General features: G+C 46.7%; 2 protein-coding genes and 1 pseudogene across 3 annotated transcripts; all 3 read right to left on the bottom strand.

Annotated features, from left to right (window-relative positions):
- Window positions 1–2,568: 2,568 nt before the first annotated feature.
- POLR1E (RNA polymerase I subunit E) lies at window positions 2,569–23,216 on the bottom strand. The gene is made up of 12 exons (XM_084504269.1): window positions 23,062–23,216; window positions 22,822–22,925; window positions 22,665–22,741; window positions 16,016–16,101; window positions 15,220–15,275; window positions 14,685–14,829; window positions 13,338–13,445; window positions 10,093–10,189; window positions 9,152–9,285; window positions 7,888–7,969; window positions 6,184–6,315; window positions 2,569–2,924 (listed from the first exon to the last, which is right to left on the bottom strand). The coding sequence occupies exons 1-12, from the start codon at window positions 23,120–23,122 to the stop codon at window positions 2,765–2,767; spliced, it is 1,242 nt and encodes a 413-aa protein (XP_084360395.1). The 5' UTR covers window positions 23,123–23,216; the 3' UTR covers window positions 2,569–2,764.
- Window positions 16,623–18,216, bottom strand: LOC311426603 (zinc finger protein 280D-like; annotated as a pseudogene). The gene has a single exon. The product of its transcript is annotated as a zinc finger protein 280D-like (transcript).
- LOC311426602 (zinc finger protein 280D-like) lies at window positions 16,623–19,744 on the bottom strand (the record flags this gene model as incomplete). The annotated part of the gene is given in 3 exon segments (XM_084503070.1): window positions 16,623–18,984; window positions 18,987–19,201; window positions 19,203–19,744. Coding segments are annotated over 3 exon segments (984 nt in total), but the record flags the coding sequence as incomplete, so codon positions are not given.
- Window positions 23,217–23,242: the final 26 nt, after the last annotated feature.

The raw sequence follows: 23,242 nt of genomic DNA, 5'->3' as shown, positions 1-23,242 counted from the left end.
CGCCTGACGCGGCGCCGCGACGCGGGGGCGCAGCCGGGAGGCGGGGCCGGGAGGAGGGGCCTCGGGCGTGCTCTGCGTAAAGAAAAAAGAGAAGGAATAAATAAAAACGGCAAAAATGTGAGATTTGGAATCCTCGCGGCAGCGCGAGCATCCTCTTAGTTCTGTGGTTTCTGCTCTTCAAGGCAGCAAAACGTGCCGTGGGAGACGCAAATGCGAAACGCGCGTGGTTTGTCTGGCTTCGCGGTGATTCTGAGCACGCAGATAACGACCGCGCGCAGAACAAGGCGTGGGAGAGGTCGTCCGATCACGTACCCGTAACTTCCCGACAGGAGCAACTGGAAGCAGAGCTCTCCAAGTGTGAAGATTTACGCTGCTGTCGGAGGCTGAGGGAAAAAGGGCGATGGCTCAAACACTCCGCAGGAAACGGGGTGACCACGTTTTACATCGGCTCAGAAAGGCAGATCTTTTGGCAGCACTTTGCTGGGGCCACCCTGCTAGTAACCAGCTGAGGCATCTTTGCGACCATGGTTCTGACGGGGGAAGGGAGGGCAGACCTTAGCCACATGCTGTCCCAAATTCCAGTGTTCAGACTAACTTTATCTTCACCAGCAAAGCAAAGCTAAGGTTTGCTTTCCAAAGTTATCCTTCATCTTTATGCTGAGTAGCTTTGTGACCCTGATTTGTCCATATGTTCAGGAAGGACTTTCAGACATAAACTCAGACATTACTATTTTCTCCTTTTTTGGGGGAGAATTCAGCATGCATTCATTAAACATAAGATGTTTTTTTGTTCTTTTGTTAAGCTGATAGGCTATAGAGAACAATGTAAGCAGTGTGGGGTGCTGCTGTACTTGTGCAACCCTAATTCAATCGCTCGTTGTCACAAGCAGAGTAGCAGCCCCCAAATGACCCACGCAGCAGCTAGCTGAGGGCACAATTCCCATCTTCCCAAGAAATCACAGGCCTATGGGAACCTTCCTTCACCACTTCCCAGTCTGTTTTCCATGCTGACTTTCAACAGGAATGCTTCACCACAGGTGAGGAGACAAGCTCAGAGGACTATGATGGAGCGGTGGCTGCTGGGCCAAGTGTGGTGTGCCTACAGCACGGGCTCACAGCATTTCTCCTACAGCACTCCAAGGAGGGCCACAGCTTTCTTGCCTGCCAGTTCTGCCTGCTCTGGCACGGGTCAGTCACCCAGCCAGCCACTGCCATGCTGTGCAGTCTCCCACAGGTAACCTACACAGTAGTTCTGGAGAGAAGAGCACAAGCTTTCTCCCAACCTCTCTGGTCGCTCCCGTGCACTCTCTAATGTCTAGGGTATACTCTCAAATAAGGCGACCCTTGACATTGAGCAGATAGAAAACACCTCTTCCTTCCTACTAAAGCATCTTTCTCCATAGTTACTGGGTTCCTCTCCTCTTCGTCTTCCATTTTTCCAGTACTCCATTCACCCTCCCGTTTTCTGACAGGATTTAATCCTATTAACACACACTTCCCTGTCCATGATGCGTAGAGAGATGAGTGCTTGACTGGGGTCATTAAGTCCCTTTAGGTTACCTATACTTCGTGTGATTCTCATCTGACAGAGCCCCTTTGGCAGGACTGTCCTGCTCTGGCCCAAAAATAAGATCTCATTGTCCCTTTCCCCAACAGCCATACTAACCTCATCACTTTCAGTAGTGAAGAACTCTGCTACTGTGGAGAACAACTGCTTTCCAAATTGCAGCGGCTAATAGCGAGACAGATTGTGGATGAGTCATTCTCCTCTTTCGACTAAATCAACACAGTTTCCCAGAACCAGGGATGCTGCTCTGAGACACTATCAGAGCTGGCTCTGCAGACACAGCAGTGATGTCAAGAGAAGCTATTAACATCCTCGTCTCTGCTGTGAGTGGCTACAAACTGTGGAAAAGCTCTTGCCTGCTTGGTCAGGCAACCATCTCTTTGTACTTCTCTGCTTACCGTAGCATTCAGAAGCAATCGATTTTCGGTCCAAGAATCCATGGTGTTGTCACAATGAGCCATGTCTGCCCCCCTTCTCATGCCACGTATCAACCATCTGAAACTTAGCAGTAATGAGCCAGAACTAGGTAAAGAGTATAAACTAATTATCTCCGAATAGTGCTTCATACCCAGTCCAAGCAAGACCTGCTGGCTCTGATACGCGCAAGACCAGACCCTAATGAGAAATTAAAAAAAAAAAAAAAAAAAAAAAAAAAGACTTGTTTCAGCTAGGTTAGTGTAAGTGGCAGAAATGCTACGTCTGTTCAGTATTTGTCTGTTCACACTTTGTGAAGACAGAATTACACTGAAACTTCTGGAGAAACACTTGGAGCTGAAATTGTGCATATATAAAACTTAGCTTTTTCTCCCCCTCTCTTTCTGTGCCCTCTACACTGCATTTGTGTCAAAAACGTAAAACTGGCCATGAGCTGACCATTATGTTGCCAGAAGTAAGCAGTCAGTGGAGCACTTGCAGTTTCAACCAGTATCCCCTTGCTCTGGCACATCCTACATCCTTTTCTCTCATAAAGACAGGAAGAAAGACAAAGGGTTTATTAGAGCTTTTTTTTTTTTTTTTTTTTTTAATAGAAGAGATCAGCAGTTTAACGAACACTGGTTCCAGCCCAACACTGTGACGTCAGTGTAGTAATGCTGGACAAACAAACACAATGGAGAAAAGCATTCCCGTGACTCTGTACGTGCAGGGTGACTGTTCTGAGGGGAACTTTTTCACACCTGCTCAGACCACTCAGATGTTTTAGTTCATCTTCTTGCGCTTCCTTTGGTTCCCTGATGTCTTTAGCGCAGGCAAGGGGAGAGACAGTGTGCCAAGCTTGTGGTTCTGATCATTCTCAAGTCCTGGCAGCCCTTTTGCCTTGGAGATCTTCAACCGCATGGCCTTTGCAATGTCCATTATCCTGGAAAACACCAGAGAAACACTATGTCAGTGGGGCAGACAGATCTTCTGGGACAGACACCATACAAAATACGAGCAGCCATCCACCTCATGGAGGGAAGCCACAAGCAGGATGTCTGCTCTGCGTCTCAGTGCCACCGTGGGGACAGAATCACAGAATGTTAGGAATTGGAAGGGACCTTGAAAGATCATCTATCTAGAAGCTGGAAGTATTTCAAGATTATGAGGCAGAGCTTTGCTGCGGAGGCTGAAATGCTACCAAACTGCACAACAACCTCAGAGAGCATAAGCGTGAGAGAGAGCACCCAATGGCCAGCTGACTCGGAAAAAATAATGCAGCTCTCCATTTTTCTGTGAAGAGATGTTACAGCTGCTGCTGCAGGCAGCCCATATTAGATTCCCAATGGACTCATCTTTCATATGTAGCACAATGGAGGGAATCTAATACAGTGAGAGCATCTCCCTTCAATTGCTGAAATTCAGCACCCCTACATGTGAAGGAAGGGTCTTGGCTGAGATCTGTAGTGTGATGGGTTTGAGCAAGAAGTCACAAGCCAGAACATACCTGGAGGTTTGTCAACAAACAAAGTTTGTCTGAGAGGAATCTAGCAAGGAAGTAAGTTATCTGGCCTTTGCTGGTGCCCTGAGAACACACAAGCCCCAGCACCCTCCCAGATGACTTTATGGCTTTGAAATACAAACAGATTCAGATGGGGAGAGATGTCAGGTGTTCTTCAACCAAACCTCCCACTCCAAGCAAGAATCATCCTGTGGCTAAGTGAAGTGTCACAGGGACATGTGCCTCATTTCTGTTTTTCCAACAAGTGATTGCCTCCCCCACCTTTTTGTCACTAGCATCCTATAACCTGTGCTCCCAGCTCCAGTACAGTGTTTAAGATCAAAACCTTGGAAAACCTGAAATTAAAAAAACAAAAACAACCAACTAACTTGTTTTAAAACAGATTACAAAAAAAAAAATAAAAAAAATGGTAACCAGCACCAGCCAGCCCAGTTAAAATAGGTATTAGTTATCTAAGAGCAAAGAGCAAAATTGCAGAAAAAATCAGAAGTTGCTGCATCAGGTCTGACTATACAGTTTGCAAAACCCAGATGGGGCTAAGGGCTCTGGTAACTTTCAGTTTTCCTAGGATCTTGAGATTATGTCCCTCAACAAGAAGGCCCAGGATACTCTACAACGACTTTCTCTGTTGTAGGGAAGGGCTTTTGACCATTTGCAGCTCCTCTACAGCAGCATCGCCTCTAAAGAATCCTGATAGAAAAGACCAGTACGGTTGAGCTAGGCAGTAAATGTGCTTAAGAGTCACCATGACTCACAGAACAGGATGCGGTGGGACAGAGATGCTGAACAGCTACTAACAGGGCCACCTGACCCATTCCCAGACAGTATTAACAAGCTGCTTGTTGAGCTGATGTCTGCTTGTTGGGCAATTTCCCAGAAAGCTCAGCAGACTGGCTGATTAGTTCTGATCAGTTCCTGATTTATTCTTCAGGGACCAGAGAGATACTACAGTGCAAACTGTAATGAAAGAATTCTTGGAGACAGAGGAGCCGGAGGAGGCTCTGGCTGACACCTGCTGGCATAAGCATGCCTTGCAGCTAACAGCAGATACACCACTTGGCAGGGGAATAATTATGTTTCTACAGAAAATTAAAGTCTAGGGAGCAACTTTCCAAAAAAAATCTAACACAGCAAGCATTGTTTGCCCAGTTGCTTATTCTGCAAGCTTGTTTCTACCCACTCATAACCTCTACCCTTGGCTTGGCACTGGGAGGAGTGGCAGATACAGCAGAGGGACGTGCTGCAATCTAGACTGACTTTGACAAGCTGGAGAAGTGGGCTGACCAGAATCTCATGAAGTTCAACAAGGAAAGTGCAAAGTCCTGCACCTGGGGGGGAACAATCCCAGGCATCAGGACATGCCAGGGATCACCCAGCTGGAAAGCAGCTTTGCAGCGTTTGGAGGCCTAGGAATCCTGGTGGATACCGTGCTGAGCATTAGTTAGGAACGTGCTGTCACTGCAAAAGGCTAACAGTATTCCGAGCTGCATTAGGCAAACTGTTGCTAGCACGTCAAGAGATGTTGTCCTTACCCTCTACTCGGTGCAGGTGAGGCTGCACCTGGAGTACCGTGTCCAGTTCTGTCCCCTCTCCCCAAGGGAGACACGGACATACAAATGTGGTCCAACAAAGGGCCACAAAGATGATGAAGCGACCAGAGCACTTCTGCGAGGAAAGGCTGAGAGAGCTGGAATGGTTCAGCGTGGGGAAGAGGAAGCTCAGGGGGATCTCATCAATGTCTGTAAACAGCTGAAGGGAGGTTGTAAAGAAAATGGAGCCAGGCTCTTCACAGTAGTGCTCAGTGCCAGGACAAGAGGAAATGGATGCAAACTGGAGTACAAGAAGTTCCCCTTCAACTGTAGGAAGCACTTCTTCACTGTGTGGGTGACAGCACTGAAATATGTTGCTCAGAGAGGCTACGGAGTCTCTCCAGTTGGAAAGATCTTCAAAAGCTGTCTGGACGTGGTCCTGGACAACTGCCTCTAGGTAGCCCTGCTTGAGCAGGAAAATAGGGCCAGATGACCTCCAAAGGTCGCTGCCAACCTCATTCAGTCTGTCATTCTGTGGCAAATCCTTATTTCAAATACTATGGCCAACCTCTCCCCAATTCTCCCAGGAGCAGGGGATTACTCCATGTTACCACCAACTTACTATCTGACTGTGAGACAAAAACCTGTTTCAAGTTTTCCTGTTGCAGTCTGCTACAAAGCTGAGCTTGCACTCAGACTGGTACCTAGCAGGGGCCAGAACTCTGCAGAAAGAAGGCGTATCAGGGACAGGAAAGTGAAGAGTGATGAGACTTGTCAGGGAAGAAATGGGGCTGGGAAGCATTTGGGTAGCTTTTCTGCTAGAATCTGCCCCAGTTGGCTGTTTGGGTGCTGCCCTCCTCAGTTTCCCTGCCTGCAATGTAGATGAATATCCTCGTAATGCACCTGAGGGTGCATTGCAATAGGCACCATCACAAAGCTTGAGATGTGTAACCACCCTCGTTTACAAGCAGTAGGGCTTGAAAAGAAAGCTTCAACACACTCAGAGTCCAATTATAACAAAAGGTTCTCACAGCAGGTAACACTGTGTAACACTTTGGTGCGAGAGAGGCTCCAGAGCTCTCTTCCCTGGGGGACTGTTTGTATGAGGACCGCGGGCATCTCAGCAGGTATGAACAAACATGATGACTCACTTGCTTTCATGGAGCTTCATGTCATTCTGCAGGATGGTGAGGTCTATTTGGAATTTGTTAATGTGCAGAGCCAACGCGATGACGTATGCTGCGATTTTAGTCTTCATTGATGCAGAGATTAAATTCTGGACACTGAAGGGCAAGAGGGAGAACACATGAAATATGGAGTGTTAGTGAACCCAAAACACAACCCCCATGAGGTACAGAGAGAACTGGAGCCTCTGTTAGCGATGGCAGACTTTTCCTAGACATGAAAAAAGAGCTTTAAGCAAGAAATATCCCTGTTCATGGGGACCTCAGACTTCTTTGTGCTTCTCACTAGCTGCTTATGTTTCTGTTCAAAAGCAAAAGCCTCTGGAGTTGTTTATTGCTTTATGGCCTTGACAAAATCACCCACTAATGACACTTCTGTCTCTCTGGCACTCTGATTCCTTGAAAGAGGAAAGCAAAGAGAAGCTGCTCTGAGGGTATTCAGTATAACTACTAATGGCTACTTAAATAGACAGTCCACACAGAGCAAATTTGGAAGCATTTATTTTGATTGCTCACCAATAGTTTGAGTCCTCATAGACAAATGCTCGCCCATTCGGACCCAGAATCTCTGTTAATTTCAGTCTGACTGCAACAGTGCAGCTGCATGATGGCTGAGCAACAGCAGTTACGCCTCTTCCATGCAGAGCCTGTTGACTCCTCAACTGCAGGAAAGGCACTGTGGCAAGAATTAGAATACTATTCACCCTTGCCAGTATTTTGGTGCTTCCTCTCAACAGGACAACTGAAAACATTTATCCAGATTTATCACTGCTTAGTTATAAAAGGCATCCATCATAAGGTAGCAACCAATGGCCATCTGGTCAAAGGCATCCTCCAACAGCTGCCTGAGCAAGTGTCTCTGATACTGCTGGAAAGGATGAGCTTCCCAGCCCCTAGTCTACTCCTGTCACGAGGTGATGACTTGTCTGACCTCCATGGCAGAGCGAGAACCCATCTTACTGCAACCAGCTTTGCCACTGCTGGCTGGGTAATGCTTGGGCAAAACTTAAGCAGAACTCTTCGTCCTGTAAGCATACATGTGCAATGGCATGAGTTTCTGTACATCAACCCGCACTGGTCTCAGCCCAGGGGTTAAGCAGCACAAATCTGTATGTGGTTTGGTCTGCGTAGGTCTGGAGAATTCAAGTAAGTTGGGTCTACTTCATGCAAAAGCATCCCTTTTATGTTATTTAAGCTATGCGAGGGTAAAAGAAGCACCATTATTTACTGCTCTGCCTCTGTCCCAACCCTACTCTGAGGTGGTGGAAGAGCTGGCACAGCTACCTGTCAGCTGCCTTGGTTTACAGTAAAAAATGTATGTGTAGACAGCTACCCATTTCCTCCATGCAGCTGAGTGAGCATATGTTCTCCTATCCTGCAATCAGGGAGCAAACTCCAGAAACAGACAGGCGTGCCATTTGGCCAGGCTAGCTAAATTCACAGGCACAGGCTTTTGCACACATGACTCTGCCTCTCCCAGTCACATTTTAGACTTGCACTGTCCACAGACTGTCAGTCATAAAACAGTGAATACACAGTCCAGGGTGCTACTCAAGAAGCTTCTGCTGTCTTCCATTTTGGTATATTTCCCAATAATGACACCATGGCCCTCCAAGCTCAATTCTGCTATATCTCAACCTCGAGAATATCAAAGCAAACAAAGTTCCTTACCTGCCATTGTTGTAGGTCAGTGAGGTGAAGTTCTTCATGAGTTTCCTGCTAATAATGTGTGGACATTCAGGACCCATCGGATCTAGGATAGAAAGAGCTTTTGCAGTGAAATAAGAGGCACGTACTCTTCCTCATAATGTCCATCAACCATCATAATAGTATGTTCCTGACTACAGCATTTATGACCTCTACCCAGGAATGCAGACAAACTAAAAAGAACCTGCACGCTTGATTTCTGGGTCTAATCAATTTTCAGGTAAGAGAGGGGCTCCTAACAACTTTTGTTGTTTACTGCAAATGGGATGTCCCACCTCAATACGAGACAGATTAAAATAAACATGTACACGTGCAACTACACAAACCTTTCTTTTAATAGATTCCTGTCTCTTTACAGATAGTCCTGTCAGATAGATGATTAAAACTAAAACCACATTAACAAAGTCCTATTAGCACCAAACTAGTCATTTTCAACATCCATTTCAAGCCTCCTCAACTAACTCCTACAGGATGACTCCTTTGTCTCCAGCTATGCAGGAAGATCTCCACAGACAGGCCTACCCTTTCCTCACACATCATTGCCCTACCTAAAAAATGCTACCATTGGAGTTTTCAGGACTGAGAATGAGAATCACATACTAGAGTTCTGTGAAATATACCAAGACCTGAAAATCTCAACCAAAATATTTTGTATGGTGTTTTTGAAAAAAGCAGTTCCTGCCATTTTACTGGGATTCACACAGTGAGCTGTGAAGTAAGGGATAATGAAAACCCTGATACTGAAGAGAACAGAGAGATATATAAAGTATGTATTGTGTACTGTACACCTCTTGCATCTGGAATGTAGAAGCTAGATGAGAGAGCTGACAGTTTCCAACTTCCCTACTCCCAAAGTAAAGCTTGAAAACATAAAACATGTCTAAACTACAGAAACCATAACGTACCAATAAACAAAAACGAATCTCAAATTCCACTCTAAGCAACCTTATCTCCTACAAAGAGGATCTCATGGTGCCACTCTGATGTGTGACTGTTAGAAAGGGACTGAAAAGGATTAGACATCCATCTTCCAGCAGATGCAGACCTAATACCCGACAACAACATGCAGATCCTCAACCTCACCATGACATAGGTTGAACTAGAACTGCTGCAAGTGGCTGCTTATTGAACAGCTAACTCTGGGCAGCTGTATTGTTTTCTATTGCACTCATTGCAAACCAGGTTCCAGCATGTAGCTGAAAAGGTGAAGAGCTGAAAACTGTCTTACGCTTCTTCTTGATGACTTTCAGGAAGCTGAACTTAATAAGGATGTCCAGGAACCACAGGCATCGGGCTTTGTGATCCCTGCTCTTCTCATCAACAGGGAGGAACTTCAGCTCCTCTAAGACAAAGGAGCAATGGCTGAAGAGGAAAGAGAGAAAGCATGAGGACCAAAGAACCAGGGACTATCTTACTTACCCGAACAGGACACAGCAAATCCTTGACTGCAATGCACAGCTGTTTTAGGTTTTTAGGTGACTCACTGGAACAGGTTTCCCAGAACACGGACAACCAGAAGTTCACAAGGCTGCTCTTTGAGTACATTTTCTGTGCCCACAACATTCAGCCAGGCCTTTTCAGTGTGCAGCCACTGTGCAGGCCCCTGTATTGTAGGATCTGCAGGCTCACTATGGGGCACAGACACTTCTACTTAGGCATGGGCAGATGGGAAGCACAGGGAGTTTGTTTGCTTACTTTGTTTGTTGCCCAGTAACAGGACCTAACACACAAAGTGTACTTCTGTGTCAATTTGCCAAGCCACAGCAACTTCCACACCAAGACAGTAATGACTTGCTGGGGACAGTGTCTGGCCACAGGTGTACCATTCTCTGCACAGCTCCATGGTCCTTTTTGTACAAACTTGCCTCCGGTTCCCACTTTGGATTTATCCCCTCTCTTCTTCTGTAATCAGTTCCCAAAAGGGCAGTCACACTGCAGTGCACACCACCTCCTCTCCCGTACAGCTCCCTCCATACTCCACAAAGGCATGGAGCTGCTTGTTTGGGTCAAATGTCTTCCCTCTGGACTGGAAAGATCAGCCAATCAATACCCATATGGGGGAGCTGGTCCCATACTGGGAAGGTGGTAGCAGCTGCCATCCTGCACCTCAGAACTGCAGTTTCTCAAGGCCATCCCTAACTATTAAAAGGCTGCTTGCAGCAGTATTACCTTTTCTCTTCTGTTTTCTTGGTGACTTCTTCTGGAGTGATGTTAATAAAGGCTGCTGCTGGACCCTTCAACGCTTCAAACTCTGCTGGGGATAGAACTGGAAGGATTTTAAAGAAATTCTAAAGTAAAGAACATGAATACCTTCTCTCCTTTTTGGTAAGAGCAGCCCATAATAAGATGTACTCTCTTCACTCTTGCCATAGGAATATGTGGGGAAGGAAAGTGGGGAATGAAATTATAAATAAGCAGGATGTAATAGCAAGACTTGGAAGTTGACCAATAAGTCTCTAAAGGGCTGTGGCTCAACCACAAATCATTTCTCCTACGTTTCTAACCTCATTACTACTCTTAGCTGAAGTACTTCCAGCAGGGAGGGGCATGGCATCCTTCTATTTGTAGGAAGGAGGAAAGATAGCAAACTTGCAGGCCCTAAGTGTCAATGCAGTATGCCCCTGCTCTCTCAGCTTTTTGTTTGATGCCCACAGCCTGGAGAAGGGTCACAGGTCAGCAAGAGAGCACCCGAAGAGCAGCGCAAAGGAAGTGCACCCACCGCAGCCTGTAAGTCAGCTTCACTGGGGGCCCAAACCAAATGTCTCTATGCTAACACAGGTAGCATGTGGAATAAACAAGAGTTAGAGATGTATGCACAGCTGCAGGGCTTTGGCACCGGCATTATGAAGACGTGGTGGGATGCCTCCCATGACTGGAGCGTTAGGAAGGAAGGACAGGTACGGGAGGGGCCATCGCCCTCTATGTCAGTGAGCAGCTGGAGTGCCTGGAGCTGGGTCAGCATCACAGAGATGTCAGGGACAGGGAACATTATAACAGGGGTCTGCTACAGACCACCTAATCAGGAAGACCAAGCAGAATGAGGCTCTCTATAGACAGACAGAAACAGACTCACGTTTACAAGCCCTGGTCCTCATGGGGGACTTCAACCACCCTGGTAACTGTTGGAGGGACAGCAGAACAGGGCAGAGGCAATCCAGGAGGTTCCTGGAATGCACTGATGACAACTTCCTTCTCCATGTGATAGAGGAGCCAATGTGGAGAGGCGCTATGCCAGACCTCATTCTTACCAACAAGAAGGGCTGGTGGGAAACGTGAAGCGCAAGGGCAGCCTTGACCACTGTGACCATGAAATGGTGTGGTTGTGCATTCGGAGGGCAGCAAGTTCGGAGCACAGCAAGCTCGCTATCCTGGACGCTGGGAGAGCAGACTCTGCCCTCTTCTGGGATCTGCCTGGTAGAGTAACGTGGGACAAAGCCCTAGAAAGATGTTTGATATTCAAGGATATCCACCTCCTCCAAAGTCAGTAGCGATGAATCCCAACAAAGAGGAAGTTGGGCAGAAACACCAGGAGGCCTGCATGGATGAACAAGTAGCTCCTGGCCAAACTCAAGCAGAAAAAGGAGACCTACAGTGGGTGGAAGCAAGGCCAGTAGCCTGGGAAGGATACAGACACACTGTGCGAGCAGACAGGGATAAGGTGGGAAAAGCCAAAGCCCTGTTAGAATTGAATTTGGCCATGGACATCAAGGGCAACAGGAAAGGCTTCTATAGGTATGTCAGTGATGAAACGAAGACTGTGGAAATCGTGGGCCCTCTCCAGGAGGAAACGAGAGACCTGATTATCTGGTATATGAAGAAAGTTGAGGTACGCAATGACTTTTTTGCCTCAGTCTTCAGTGGCAAGAGCTCCAGCCACACAGTTCAAGTCTCAGAAGGCTAAGTCAGGGACTGGGAGAATGAAGAACTGCCCACTGTAGGAGAAGATCAGGTCTGAGACCAGCTAAGAAACCTGAAGGTGCACAAGTCCACAGGACCTGAGGAGACGCATCTGCGGGTCCTCAGGGAACTGGTGGATGCAGTTGCTAAGGCACTGTCCCTCGTATTTGAGAAGTCGTGGCAATCCGGCGAAGTTCTCACCAACTGGAAGAGGGGAAGCATAACCCCCATTTGTAAAAAGGGAAAAAGGAAGACCCATGGAACTACAGGCCAGTCAGACTCACCTCTGGACCAAGCAAGATCATGGAGGAGATCCTCCTGGAAACTATTCTAAGGAATACGGAAAATAAGGAGGTGATTGGTGACATCCGACATGGCCTCACTAAGGGCAGAACATGCCTGACAAATAAATCTGGTGGCCTTCTACAACAGGATTAAAGCATTGGTGGGCAGGGGAAGAGCAACTGACATAATGTACCTGGACTTATGCGAAGCATTTGACACTGTCCTGCACAACATCCTTGTCTCTAAATTGGAGAGACACAGATTTGACAGATGGCCCACTCAGCAGGTAAGGAATTGGCTGGATGGTCGCACTCAAAGAGTTGCAGTCTACAGCTCAATGTCCAGGCAGAGATCAGCAATAAGTGGTGTTTGTCAGAGATCAGTATTGGGACCGGCACAATCTAACACCTTTGCTGGCGACATGGACAGAGGGACTGAATGCATCCTCACCAGGTCTGCTGATGACTACAAGCTGTGAGGTGTGGCCAACACGTTGGAGGAAAGGGATTCCATCCAGACGGACCTGGACAGGCCTGAGAGGTGGGCCTGTGCAAACCTCATGAGGTTCAACAAGGCCATGTGCAAGGTCCTGCATCTGAGCTGGGACAATCCCAAACATAAATACAAGCTGGGCAGAGAATGGATTGAGAGCAGCTCTGCGGAGAAGGACCTGGGGGTGCTGGTGGATGAGAAGCTCACCATGAGCCAGCAAAGTGTGCTTGCACCTCTCCTATGAAGACAGGCTGAGGGAGTTGGGATTGTTCAGCCTGGAGAAGAGAAGGCTCCAGGGAGACCTTTTAACAACTTTCCAATACCTAAAGGGGGCCTACAGGAAGGCTGGGGAGGGACTCTTTCTCAGGGAGAATAACGGCTTTGAACTCAAAGACAGTAGATTTAGGTTAGATATAAGGAAGGACTTCTCTACTCTGAGGGGGGCGACACACTGGAACAGGTTTCCCAGAGAAGTTTAGATGCCCCATCCCTGGAAGTGCTCAAGGCCAGGTTGGATGGGGCCTTGGCCAACCTGGTCTAGGGGAAGGTGTCCCTGCCCGTAGCAGGGGAGGTGGAATTAGATGGTCTTTAAGGTCCCTTCCAACCCAAAGCATTCTACAATTCTATGAAAGTTCAGCTCAGTGCTGCCACGTGCCTGACTGCACTCTCTCCCACATGCCAGAGTACTGGCATCAAGCATACAGAAATCAGAAACCACACTCTGCTACTGAAAAAGATACTGTCTTCAAACTTGTAAACATGTTCTGGTTTGTCGGCATCTTCATGACAGGGAGGCAAAAATACGGACATGTTCTGTACATCATCTTGGGCCACATCTTGGATCAAAGCTTAGGAGAGAAGTAGGAAACAAAATGGCATTTAGACCATGCAGACAAAAACTGAAAGAATATGACCACACCCAAATACTTTATTGAAATTCAAGTCAATTCGGGGGGAGGAGGGGAGGGTTGGGTCAACACAAGTTTAGTTTAAGTGGGAAACAGAAGCTGAAATGGAGTTTTAAAGACTTATCTCACTGGGAACAGTGACAAGGAAAGGTCACAGGTCTTTCTCATTTTGTTTGGTTAGTGCCACGTGTGGGTACAGAAGGCATTCTAGGAGGCTCAGAGAGGCTGAGAGTTTCTAATTTGCCTGTAATGTACTCAGCATGCTGCCTTTTAGCCTGGTGTCATCACTTCTGTAAGAACTTTCTACTCTGCTACTTTAGATTCAGAAATGCTGCTCCGGACTAGGCAAAACTGGCTGCTGCTGCTACACCTCTGGCGTCTAGCATGAGCAGGAGAACATTGTTTTGACACCCTGGCTTCCATTGGACACCATCTGGCCCAGCACAACACACAGAGTACAGTGCATATAACACAAGAACTGAGAGCTTTCATGTCAATGAGAGCTGACCAGTTTTAGTAGTCTCTCTGGCACAGGCTGCACAAGGCGACAGAGATGCAGCCTCACCAGCACCAATAGAAGGGGGTATCAGCTGTCCTTGAAACATGAGCTCAGTGTGATACTTGGGAGAATTTTTCCTACAGTAGTGGCAATAACTAAGACCATGGCAGGTACTTTTTCCTGCCAGCTTCTCCATAGCAGAGGACCAAGTCTATCAGACTGACTCAAGACAGCACTTGGGATAGCACATGATGGTGCTGGGACCCAGAATAAGGCATAGACCATTTTCCACACACACGCCACTGTGAAGCCAGAGTACAGCTCACCTTAATGAACATCAAGCACCTCTTTTCAAGCCAGGTGATTTTACTGCCTTTATGCCTCTAAGTGGACTTCCAGAACACTGACAAAATATGGGCAGAAATGGACACTGATGACACATGGACCTTCCCTTACCCAGGCAACTCCCACACTAAGCCTAGCAGGATCAGAACGAAGCAGTTCCTTTTCTACCAGAATGACCTGTGATTTCCTCAGCACGTGCCAATTTCAGATGTTAAACCAACACCTTCATTGCTTACTACAAGAAAAACCCTTTCTTCTTCCTGCCATACTTGGCAACAAACAGACAGAAAAGCACATCTAATTTTCTTCAGTGACACCTCACACAACATTCTTACCTGTTACTCCTTTTGCATCTATAACATTTGCTGCTGCTTTTGTCACAGCTGTGTTAAGAACATCATTGCCCACTGCGTTCATTCGTCGAGAATTCAGCGCTCGCTTCTGCTTGCTGGTGCCAAAGGCCTCAATGCACAAATCCACCTGTGCATGAGAAAGACACAAAGGACTACACACTGCTGAACTCAGGACGCTTTGCATCCAAGAGGAAAACCCAGCTAACCACCGTTTATCCTACATTTTTCAAGAAAATTTCAAACATATCACTGGAACAACCCAACCACGTAACAAGCACTGCAACAGAGGAGAGGAGGGTAGGAAGTACCTGGAACTGTAATCAAGACTGAAATAATTATCAAAATGCTGCTAACGCTAGGCACTAGTAATGTGCTGTCTCAGACCTTGAGTGCAGAGAAAGAGGGCTGAACCCGCACATTTACACTGCAGTAAACGAAGCATCTCAGTCTCAGACAAGTATCTGTCACTGTCAGCTGGATAACTGTAGCAGAATGTGGTATGGGGTTTCAACCTTACCTTCTCCCTGAAGGATTTATTCTGGTAATCCTTTGTGTCATCAGGTATTACATTATCTATAAAAGAACAAAAATTAGTAGGCTTGGCTTGCAGCAGCTGGGAAAGCACGCGTGTTTGGCACTCCTTAAGCTCTAAGCCATCAATAAAAGACTAGCCTAAGAATTCTATGGGACTTTGTCAATTAAAGAACACAGTGAATGAGTATGGACCTGGATCAAAGAGGGAAAGGCAGCCCAATTTTTGCTACAAAGTCTATGAGCATGATGCATAGATGGAAGCAAGAGTCATGTCCTGTTGCACAGAAAATAGATCCCTGAAGACCATATTCTTCGGCCAGGTTATCCTCCTGGCTTCAGTAATAAAAATGTGTTCTGCTGAAGAAAAGCTGTTTTCTTTTTCAGTGATTCAGTCCCTTGACCTGGCCATTTCCAGGCTTCTCTCAGCAGGGCCTACATAGACAAGGCTGCATTTGTTCTGAGCAGTGATAACTTTGCTCCCAGCTCTGGCAGTCCATCCCTCCCACCCCTACTGCTCCCTGCTTAAGCCCCGTCCTAAATTTCAGCTATGACCTTCCTTCTCCCTCTGTTTATCATGCCATGCTGTGCCTTAGAGGGAGTGTGTAATGTATCCTCCTTCCTCCATGCTGAGGGGATATGGCAGAAACAAGTAAGAAAGGGTAGCTGAGGAGAAAACAGAACGCAATGCTGTCAGTAACAAAGCAATCGATAGCTGAATGTATACCTGTTTCTAGGTCACTGTGACTATGGTGCTAGGGTTAAATACAGTATCTTCCTACCTGACAGCAAGGGCTGCATGTTGAATATTTCAGCATTGTAGACTTCCATTTGCCCCGAGTCCTTGTTTAACACACCAACAAAATACCTGGGGAGAACAGGGGCAAATTATTAGCAAGAGACAGCCCAGTGCAAGTGATGTTTTAACATGACATGGGGCAGAGTTACATGTATTACACATCTCCTGCCAGTTCTTTTGCATTGCAAATACCAATTTTCTAAGAAAATTCAGAGTTTCAGTCAAAAAAACAAAAAAGTTACCTTGAGGTAATACATTTATAGACATACATGTTTTCTATACATGCACAGAGGTGTATATATATATATATATATAAAAGACTTGTTGCTCTAGGTAAATGTATACATCTTAAATCAACTGACTTAGCTTCACAATGCACAGATCAATTGTACGTGCCTGAGTGCTAGTTACTACTTTCTCCTGTCTTTTCTAGTATGGTAGGTTTGTGGTATTTCTAGTATTGGTTTCACATTGCTTGTAAAACTTGTGTTCCCTGTGTATGCTCCTCTGCTTACTGCAAGTCACTGTGAGCCTAAGTCCTCATAGCTCAGAACTGAGCAATAAGCAATAAAGTATTCACAAAGACAAAATTTTGTTGCAAGTATTTACTCAAAAAGTAACAATTTACAACAGTCCTGAAACTGAACTGTACATTCCTATGCTGTCCAATCGTTTTTGTAGCAGTTAGCAAGTAGCAGCTGCAAAATGGCAGAATGTATGCCAGCTGGTATTTCCAGTTCAGAGTTTTCCTTCCTTCTGCTTAAAACAATTTTTACATTAAATCATACTTTGGTTTGACTATCAGACCATTCCTATGGGTCTACTACTAAGAATATGTAAAACAATCATAAAAGCCTAACAGCTACAGTACTTTCAGCAGTATGTCCTACTTTATACAATTATGCTCAGTATTTCTGCACAGCCTGTATGTTGGAAACCCCACAAAGTTGTCATAGTATTTCTGCTTTCACTGAAAGTTTATTAAAGTAAGCTTACTGTCTGGCAGGATTACACCTGTACAGAGATGCACAGATTTATGTAATTTTGTTTACGTGCTTTTGCAGACAGGAATGTGACATCAAATTCAGAAGTTTGTTTACCCAATTTATCAATAGACCTACAACCATTGCTAAAAGTATGCTCCACTTCAGCATCAGAACTGAAATCATACTAAATTCCACCGTTTCACTTAAGGATTCTTAAAAATGTTCCTGACTAGCAAATCACTTTATTTGGTATTTAAAAAATAGGATTTATTCCTCCTTTCAAATGTTGGTTTATTAAGAAATACCACAGAGAAGAGACAGGCAGACAAATTGAAATGTGGTACCTTTCATAAACTTAGTTAATTCAGTTGTATATACATGTGCATGCTACCTTCATATGCCAAGTTTCCCTGCTGTGCCTCTTTATCTCTCTCAAAAAGCCCTATGAGCAACTATGAGCACACTTGTCAGGAATGGTCCATGGTGTTCCTACCATTATTTATAATAAACAATAAAATGAACACAATTTCAGCTTGTTTCATTTTCATCTGTCTTGTTTACAGTTGTTTCCATTCTGCTTTTTGCCATTCCACTTTCTTTAGAAGCCTCGTCTGTTCGCCCAGAGGGGTCGTTCAGCTTTCTTTGATGAAGGTGCAACATTACCTTTCTGAAGAGTTTCAATCGCTTCATGCTCTAGCACCTCTGATAGAACCAAAGGCTCCAAATGAATACTGCTTTGTTCACTAATGTCTGAACTAACGGATTCAGGTTCATTTCTTTTTCTCTGGAACTGCTCAAAACTAACATCTTCATCCAATGTTAGTTTTAATTCCTTTGCACTGATTGCTGAAACTGTAGTTTCACCCAAGTTTTGTACTTTAGTCTGGTGAGTCGAGACACCATCATCTGAACTTTGGCAAGTTTTCAACTCACTTTCAGCATGAATATATTTTTGTTCTTTGTCTACTAACTGTGTGTTACTATCTGAATCACAACGTGCTCCTTTCTCTTGCAAAGAAATCTTGGAGATGTAATCACGGAGTTCCAAACTGGGAACATTTTTTGTACCTGAGAAGGATGAGTTTTCTTAAATCTTTTCAACTGATGCAACTTTTTTAGTTTGATTTCTATTGCATTCTTTTGTTTCCTCTGAAGACTTATGCTCTTGTTTGCAAAATAATCCCAAACTCGACTGGGTTCAATTTGCAGCTCCACAATGATAGATTAGTGAGCCAAGGCAGTACAGGACACCTGCTCACTTTCAACTCCCTCGGATACTTGTTCAGCAGTTGGCAAATCTACAGAAACGTCCTCTATAATAACTTGACAAGTGTGAGTGTGGCTTTCACTCACGTGTGTGGCCATGCTATCTAAGCCAGAACCATCAGTCAGAAAATCGCAGTTAAGACATGGTACAGTCACACCTCATAGCTCTCCTGAATGCTTCTTGTAGAACCGAAATCTTTTACTTGGACAGGCACTGAGAAAAATCATCATGTGATTCGCACAGGATTTGCTATAGCTAGTATCATATCTGCATAAATGACAACGGACATATGTAGGAAAGTGGCTTGCAAAACCTTTTATTTCTGAGTAACGCTCAATGCACTTGTGAGCTCCCAAACAATACCTTAGATTGTGCAGTGCTGTATTCATAACTTTTTTTTTGCTGCTGCTGTTGGTCCATGCATTTTGCTTCTTCGATGTAGTTGTCGGTTTTCATTTTGCTTTTATTTGTATTAAATGTTATGATTTCTAGTGGTTGTATTTTTAGCTTTAGGTGATAGCTGAAATGTGGATGCACTTATACTAACAGAAGGTCCTGACTGAAGAGATCCAACAGATGCTCGAATAGTAACCATTGTTCCAGGAGGCAATCCTAACTGTTTAGGTTTTCTAAATGTTTGGTGATGCTGAGTCTTGTGATCCATTTTTTCTTTGCAAGCCAAAAACTGCAGTCTGCACTAGTGCAACAGTATATTCCTTTTTTCTGATGCCTCATATAATGATGCATGTATGGTGCTCCGATTTTTATTACTTTGAGGCAAAATGGGCACAGCAAACGTTTTGTATTCTCATGAACTGTCCTGAAATGTGTTTCTACATCAGAAAATGTATCTGAGGATCTGTAGCTGTATACCTGGCAAACATACAGCATTTCACCTGGCTTATGATTGTCCTTCATGTTGCAAAAGAACTTGCTCTGTTTCAAAGGATAATCCACGGCTTTTACAAATATTAGATGTTTCGTAAGGTGTGTGTGTACTTTCAGTGTGGCACTGCAGCTGGAATGGGGTGGGAAACTGATGGTAGCAGTGCTGGCTGGTGGTGTGGCTTTCCCAGATTTCACAGCTCTGCTTCTCAGGCTCGAAGTGATGCTTCACATGGTTCATAAACCTTATGTTATTTTCAAGAACCTTCAGACAGTTGAAGCACTTAAATGTTGTACGAATCTTCTGCTCCTGTTGTGCCTGCTGGGTATCACCTTCACGTTTCCCATAATAGAAGTTGTTAACTAACATGATCAATTTTCCTTTCTCAGATTCATTGATCTTGCGTGTTGTACTCAAACATTCTGTTTTGGCCACTCGCAGAAAGAAATTATTTACCGTATCTGGACAACAATACTTCACATGATTTTTTTTTATGTATGCTGGACCGGTGGCCCAGTGTGGTACTGTGGAACTCCCGAGCTCTGTCTCACACCAAACAGTATACCAGATGTTTTATCCATAATGGAATCTTGATTATTACAGGCCGTGTTGTTACAGTACTCACTGGCCTGGATACAGGTTGAGCCACTACAGGAACTGTGATATTTCTTGGTACTGGCTGTGTCATCATTGGATTGGTTACAAGTCTGCTAGCAGGCTGTCTGCTAACAGAGCAGGCCCACAGAGGGATCTGGGGGTTGTGGCTGACAGCAAGTTGAGTATGAGCCAGCAGTGTGCCCTGGCAGCCAGGAAGGCCAACCGTATCCTGGGGTGCATCAAGCACGGCATCGCTAGTCCGTTGAGGGAGGTGATTGTCCTGCTCTGCACTGGTGCAGCCTCACCTGGAGTACTGTGTGCAGTTCTGGCCACCACAGTACAAGAAGGACATGAAACTGTTGGAGAGTGTCCAGAGGAGGGAGACGAAGATGGTGAAGGGCCTAGAGGGGAAGACGTATGAGGAGCGGCTGAGGGCACTGGGCCTGTTCAGCCTGGAGAAGAGGAGGCTGAGGGGGGACCTCATCACAGTCTACAACTTCCTCGCAAGGGGGAGTGGAGAAGCAGGCACTGAGCTATTCTCCTTAGTCACCAGTGACAGGACCCTAGAGAATGGTGTCAAGCTGAGGCAGGAGAGGCTTAGCCTAGACATCACAAAGAAATTTGTCACTGAGAGGGTGGTTGTACACTGGAGCAGGTAAGTAGTCACTACTTCCCCAGGGAAGTAGTCACTGCACCAAGCCTGTCGGAATTGAAGAAGCAATTGGACTGTGCACTTAGTCACGTGGTCTGACTTTTTGGGTAGACCTGTGTGGTGCCAGGAGTTGGACTTGATGATCCTTGTGGGTCCCTTCTAACTCAGGATATTCTATGAATCTGTGATAAGCAGTGCCTTCTGCTCTAGAAAATGGGTGAAACAAGTGCTGGCTGAGGATCTGGCAGCAGTCATTGATTTTTCCCACTCAGAGTAAACCAGACTGTTTGCTCAGCTGTGGTTCCTGCTTTCACACCAACATCTGCAGCTGTGAATTCAGTCTTAGGCTGACAGCTGCTGAGATCTATGAGAATGGATACACTGCAGGAAATTGTCATGAATGCAGGTGAGGCAGATGTGGGAGGAAACAAACTAGGTTATACGGATAAGGTGGAAAAATTAGAAGGGAAATCAAGAAACAATGTAATTAGTTGTTGCCTGCATGTCTGGTGATCCTGAGGCATATGCAAACCTAATGACCAACAGATAATCTCAGTTAGCTTGCCTTGTTAGTTTCCATAGCTCAGGATTTTCAGCGGTACAGGCAGGTACCACTTAAACAGTTAAAACTCTCTCTGAATACTATCAAGTGATGTGAAGTGTTGAGAAGTAGGAGTGCCAAATCTGTATAGAAATACTGCTACATTGGTGCACATGTCACAAAACATATAGAGCATTATCTGTATTCAGTAAACTCCTCTCTCCAAACTCAAGAAGAAAAAGCTCCTTGAAGCCTTGTTTCAGCTATGCCATCTTAAGACTGCTGAACTCGAAGGGCCAGCTCTCTAGTCTAGTTTCAGTTCTCAGACAGAATAGACTAAGCTTAGCATCTTCTGAAGTACTGTCTGCCAGGGATGCAAGTAGTTCATTGTAAAGAAATTATTCAGAAACCATGAGCACTGGAACACTAATGTCTGGAAGCACCTCCTCTTCCTACTGTTTTTTACAACTCTGCTCTTCACTGCCGCACCCTACCCATAATTTAAGGAGTCAGAGTAGTGAGACTCCTGAAGCTAACAGAGCATCCAGTGCAGGACGAGTCGAGCACATTCAAAGAGCAGAGCGCATCGCACCAAGAGCCTGACACACACATCAAGTACATTTCAGACTTCTGTAGGCTAGTAGGGCAGTAATATGCATCAAAGGAAAAAAGAAATACCTTTGGGTATAACAAGGCAGAATTATTTTGTCACTCTGCACATTGAAGAGGATCTTTGTGCAGAGTATAAGAAAGGTCTCATACACAAAATACTTCTTAGGAGGCCAGTGGGATCTGTCTCAAGGCTACAAAGGTCACCTTCCTAAGCCAGGACATGTAAAGGCTGGTGAAGGACCTGGGAGTGATGGTGGATAGTTGGCTGAATATGAGCCAGCAGTGTGCTCAGGTGGCCAAGAAGGCCAACGGCATCCTGGCTTGTATCAGGAACAGTGTGACCAGCAGGGCTAGGGAAGTGATCGTCCCCCTGTACTCAGCTTTGGTGAGGCCGCACCTCGAGTACTGTGTTCGGTTTTGGGCCCCTCGCTACAAGAAGGACATGGAGGTGCTTGAGCGGGTGCAGAGAAGGGCGACGAAGCTGGTGAGGGGCCTGGAGAACAAGTCCTACGAAGAGCGGCTGAGGGAGCTGGGCTTGTTCAGCCTGGAGAAAAGGAGCCTCAGTGACGACCTTATCGCTCTCTAGAGGTACCTCAAGGGAGGCTGTAGCAAGGTGGGGGTTGGCCTGTTCTCCCACGTGCCTGGTGACAGGACGAGGGGGAATGGGCTTAAGTTGAGCCAGGGGAGTTTTAGGTTGGATCTTAGGAAGAACTTCTTCACTGAGAGGGTTGTGAGGCACTGGAACAGGCTGCCCAGGGAAGTGGTGGAGTCACCATCCCTGGAAGTCTTCAAAAGACGCTTAGATGTAGAGCTTAGGGAAATGGTTTAGTGGGGACTGCTAGCGTTAGGTAGAGGTTGGACTCGATGACCTTGAGGTCTCTTCCAACCTAGCAAGTCTGTGACTCTGTGACTTCACCAATGCTCCCTACAGCCCCGTGCGGTGCAGCCCAGCCAGCTGCCGAAATTCTCTCCGTTCACACCGCGGCCTCAATGGGAAATTCTGCCACAGGTTTCAGGAAAGCGACCAGAGACGCAGCACCCGCGCCGTTCCTCCCCTTCCACCTGCCGCAGCCCCGCCGGGTAAGCCGTACCTGCAGAGCGAGCTTCCCCTCGCAGCGCCGCTGCCGAAGTTGCTTCCCACGTACGCCAGCCGCTCCGTCTGCGAGACCTGAAGCGCGGAGGCAGCGTTACCCGAGCACGGGGCTGAGCGCCAAGGGGCGGGGCGGGGCGGGGCGGGGCGGGGCTTACCACGATGCGGCGGCGCCTCCCGCGCGGGCTGGCGGCGGCGCTGCTGCGGTAGAGGCGGAAGCGGAGGGCGGCGGGGCGCCGCAGCTGCCCGTTGGCGAAGGTCACTGCGGGCGGCGGGGAGAGGCCGTCAGGGCGCGGCGGGCGCCCCCCCTCCCCATCCCCCTCCCCCTCCCGCCCCCCCTCCCCATCCCCCTCCCCCTCCCGCTCCCCCTCCCCATCCCCTCCCCCCCCGCCCCTCACCCAGCAGCGCGGGCTGCTCCGCCTCGGGGTCGCCGCGGTAGCTCCAGGTGGCGGCCGCCATGCCGCTCGCCGCCCGCCGCCCGCCAACCGCCGCGCGCCTTGCTGCCGAGTAAGGGCGCCGCCGATTGGCCGCTGGGCCAGGCGGAGGTGAGGCGGGGCGAGGCGTCACTTCCGCCCGGCC

Source organism: Aythya ferina (assembly GCF_964211825.1).
Source record: "Aythya ferina genome assembly, chromosome: Z".
NCBI classification, from domain to species: domain Eukaryota; kingdom Metazoa; phylum Chordata; class Aves; order Anseriformes; family Anatidae; genus Aythya; species Aythya ferina.
The sequence above is the reverse complement of the archived record's forward strand: the minus strand, read 5'-3'. Positions and strand labels throughout refer to the sequence as shown.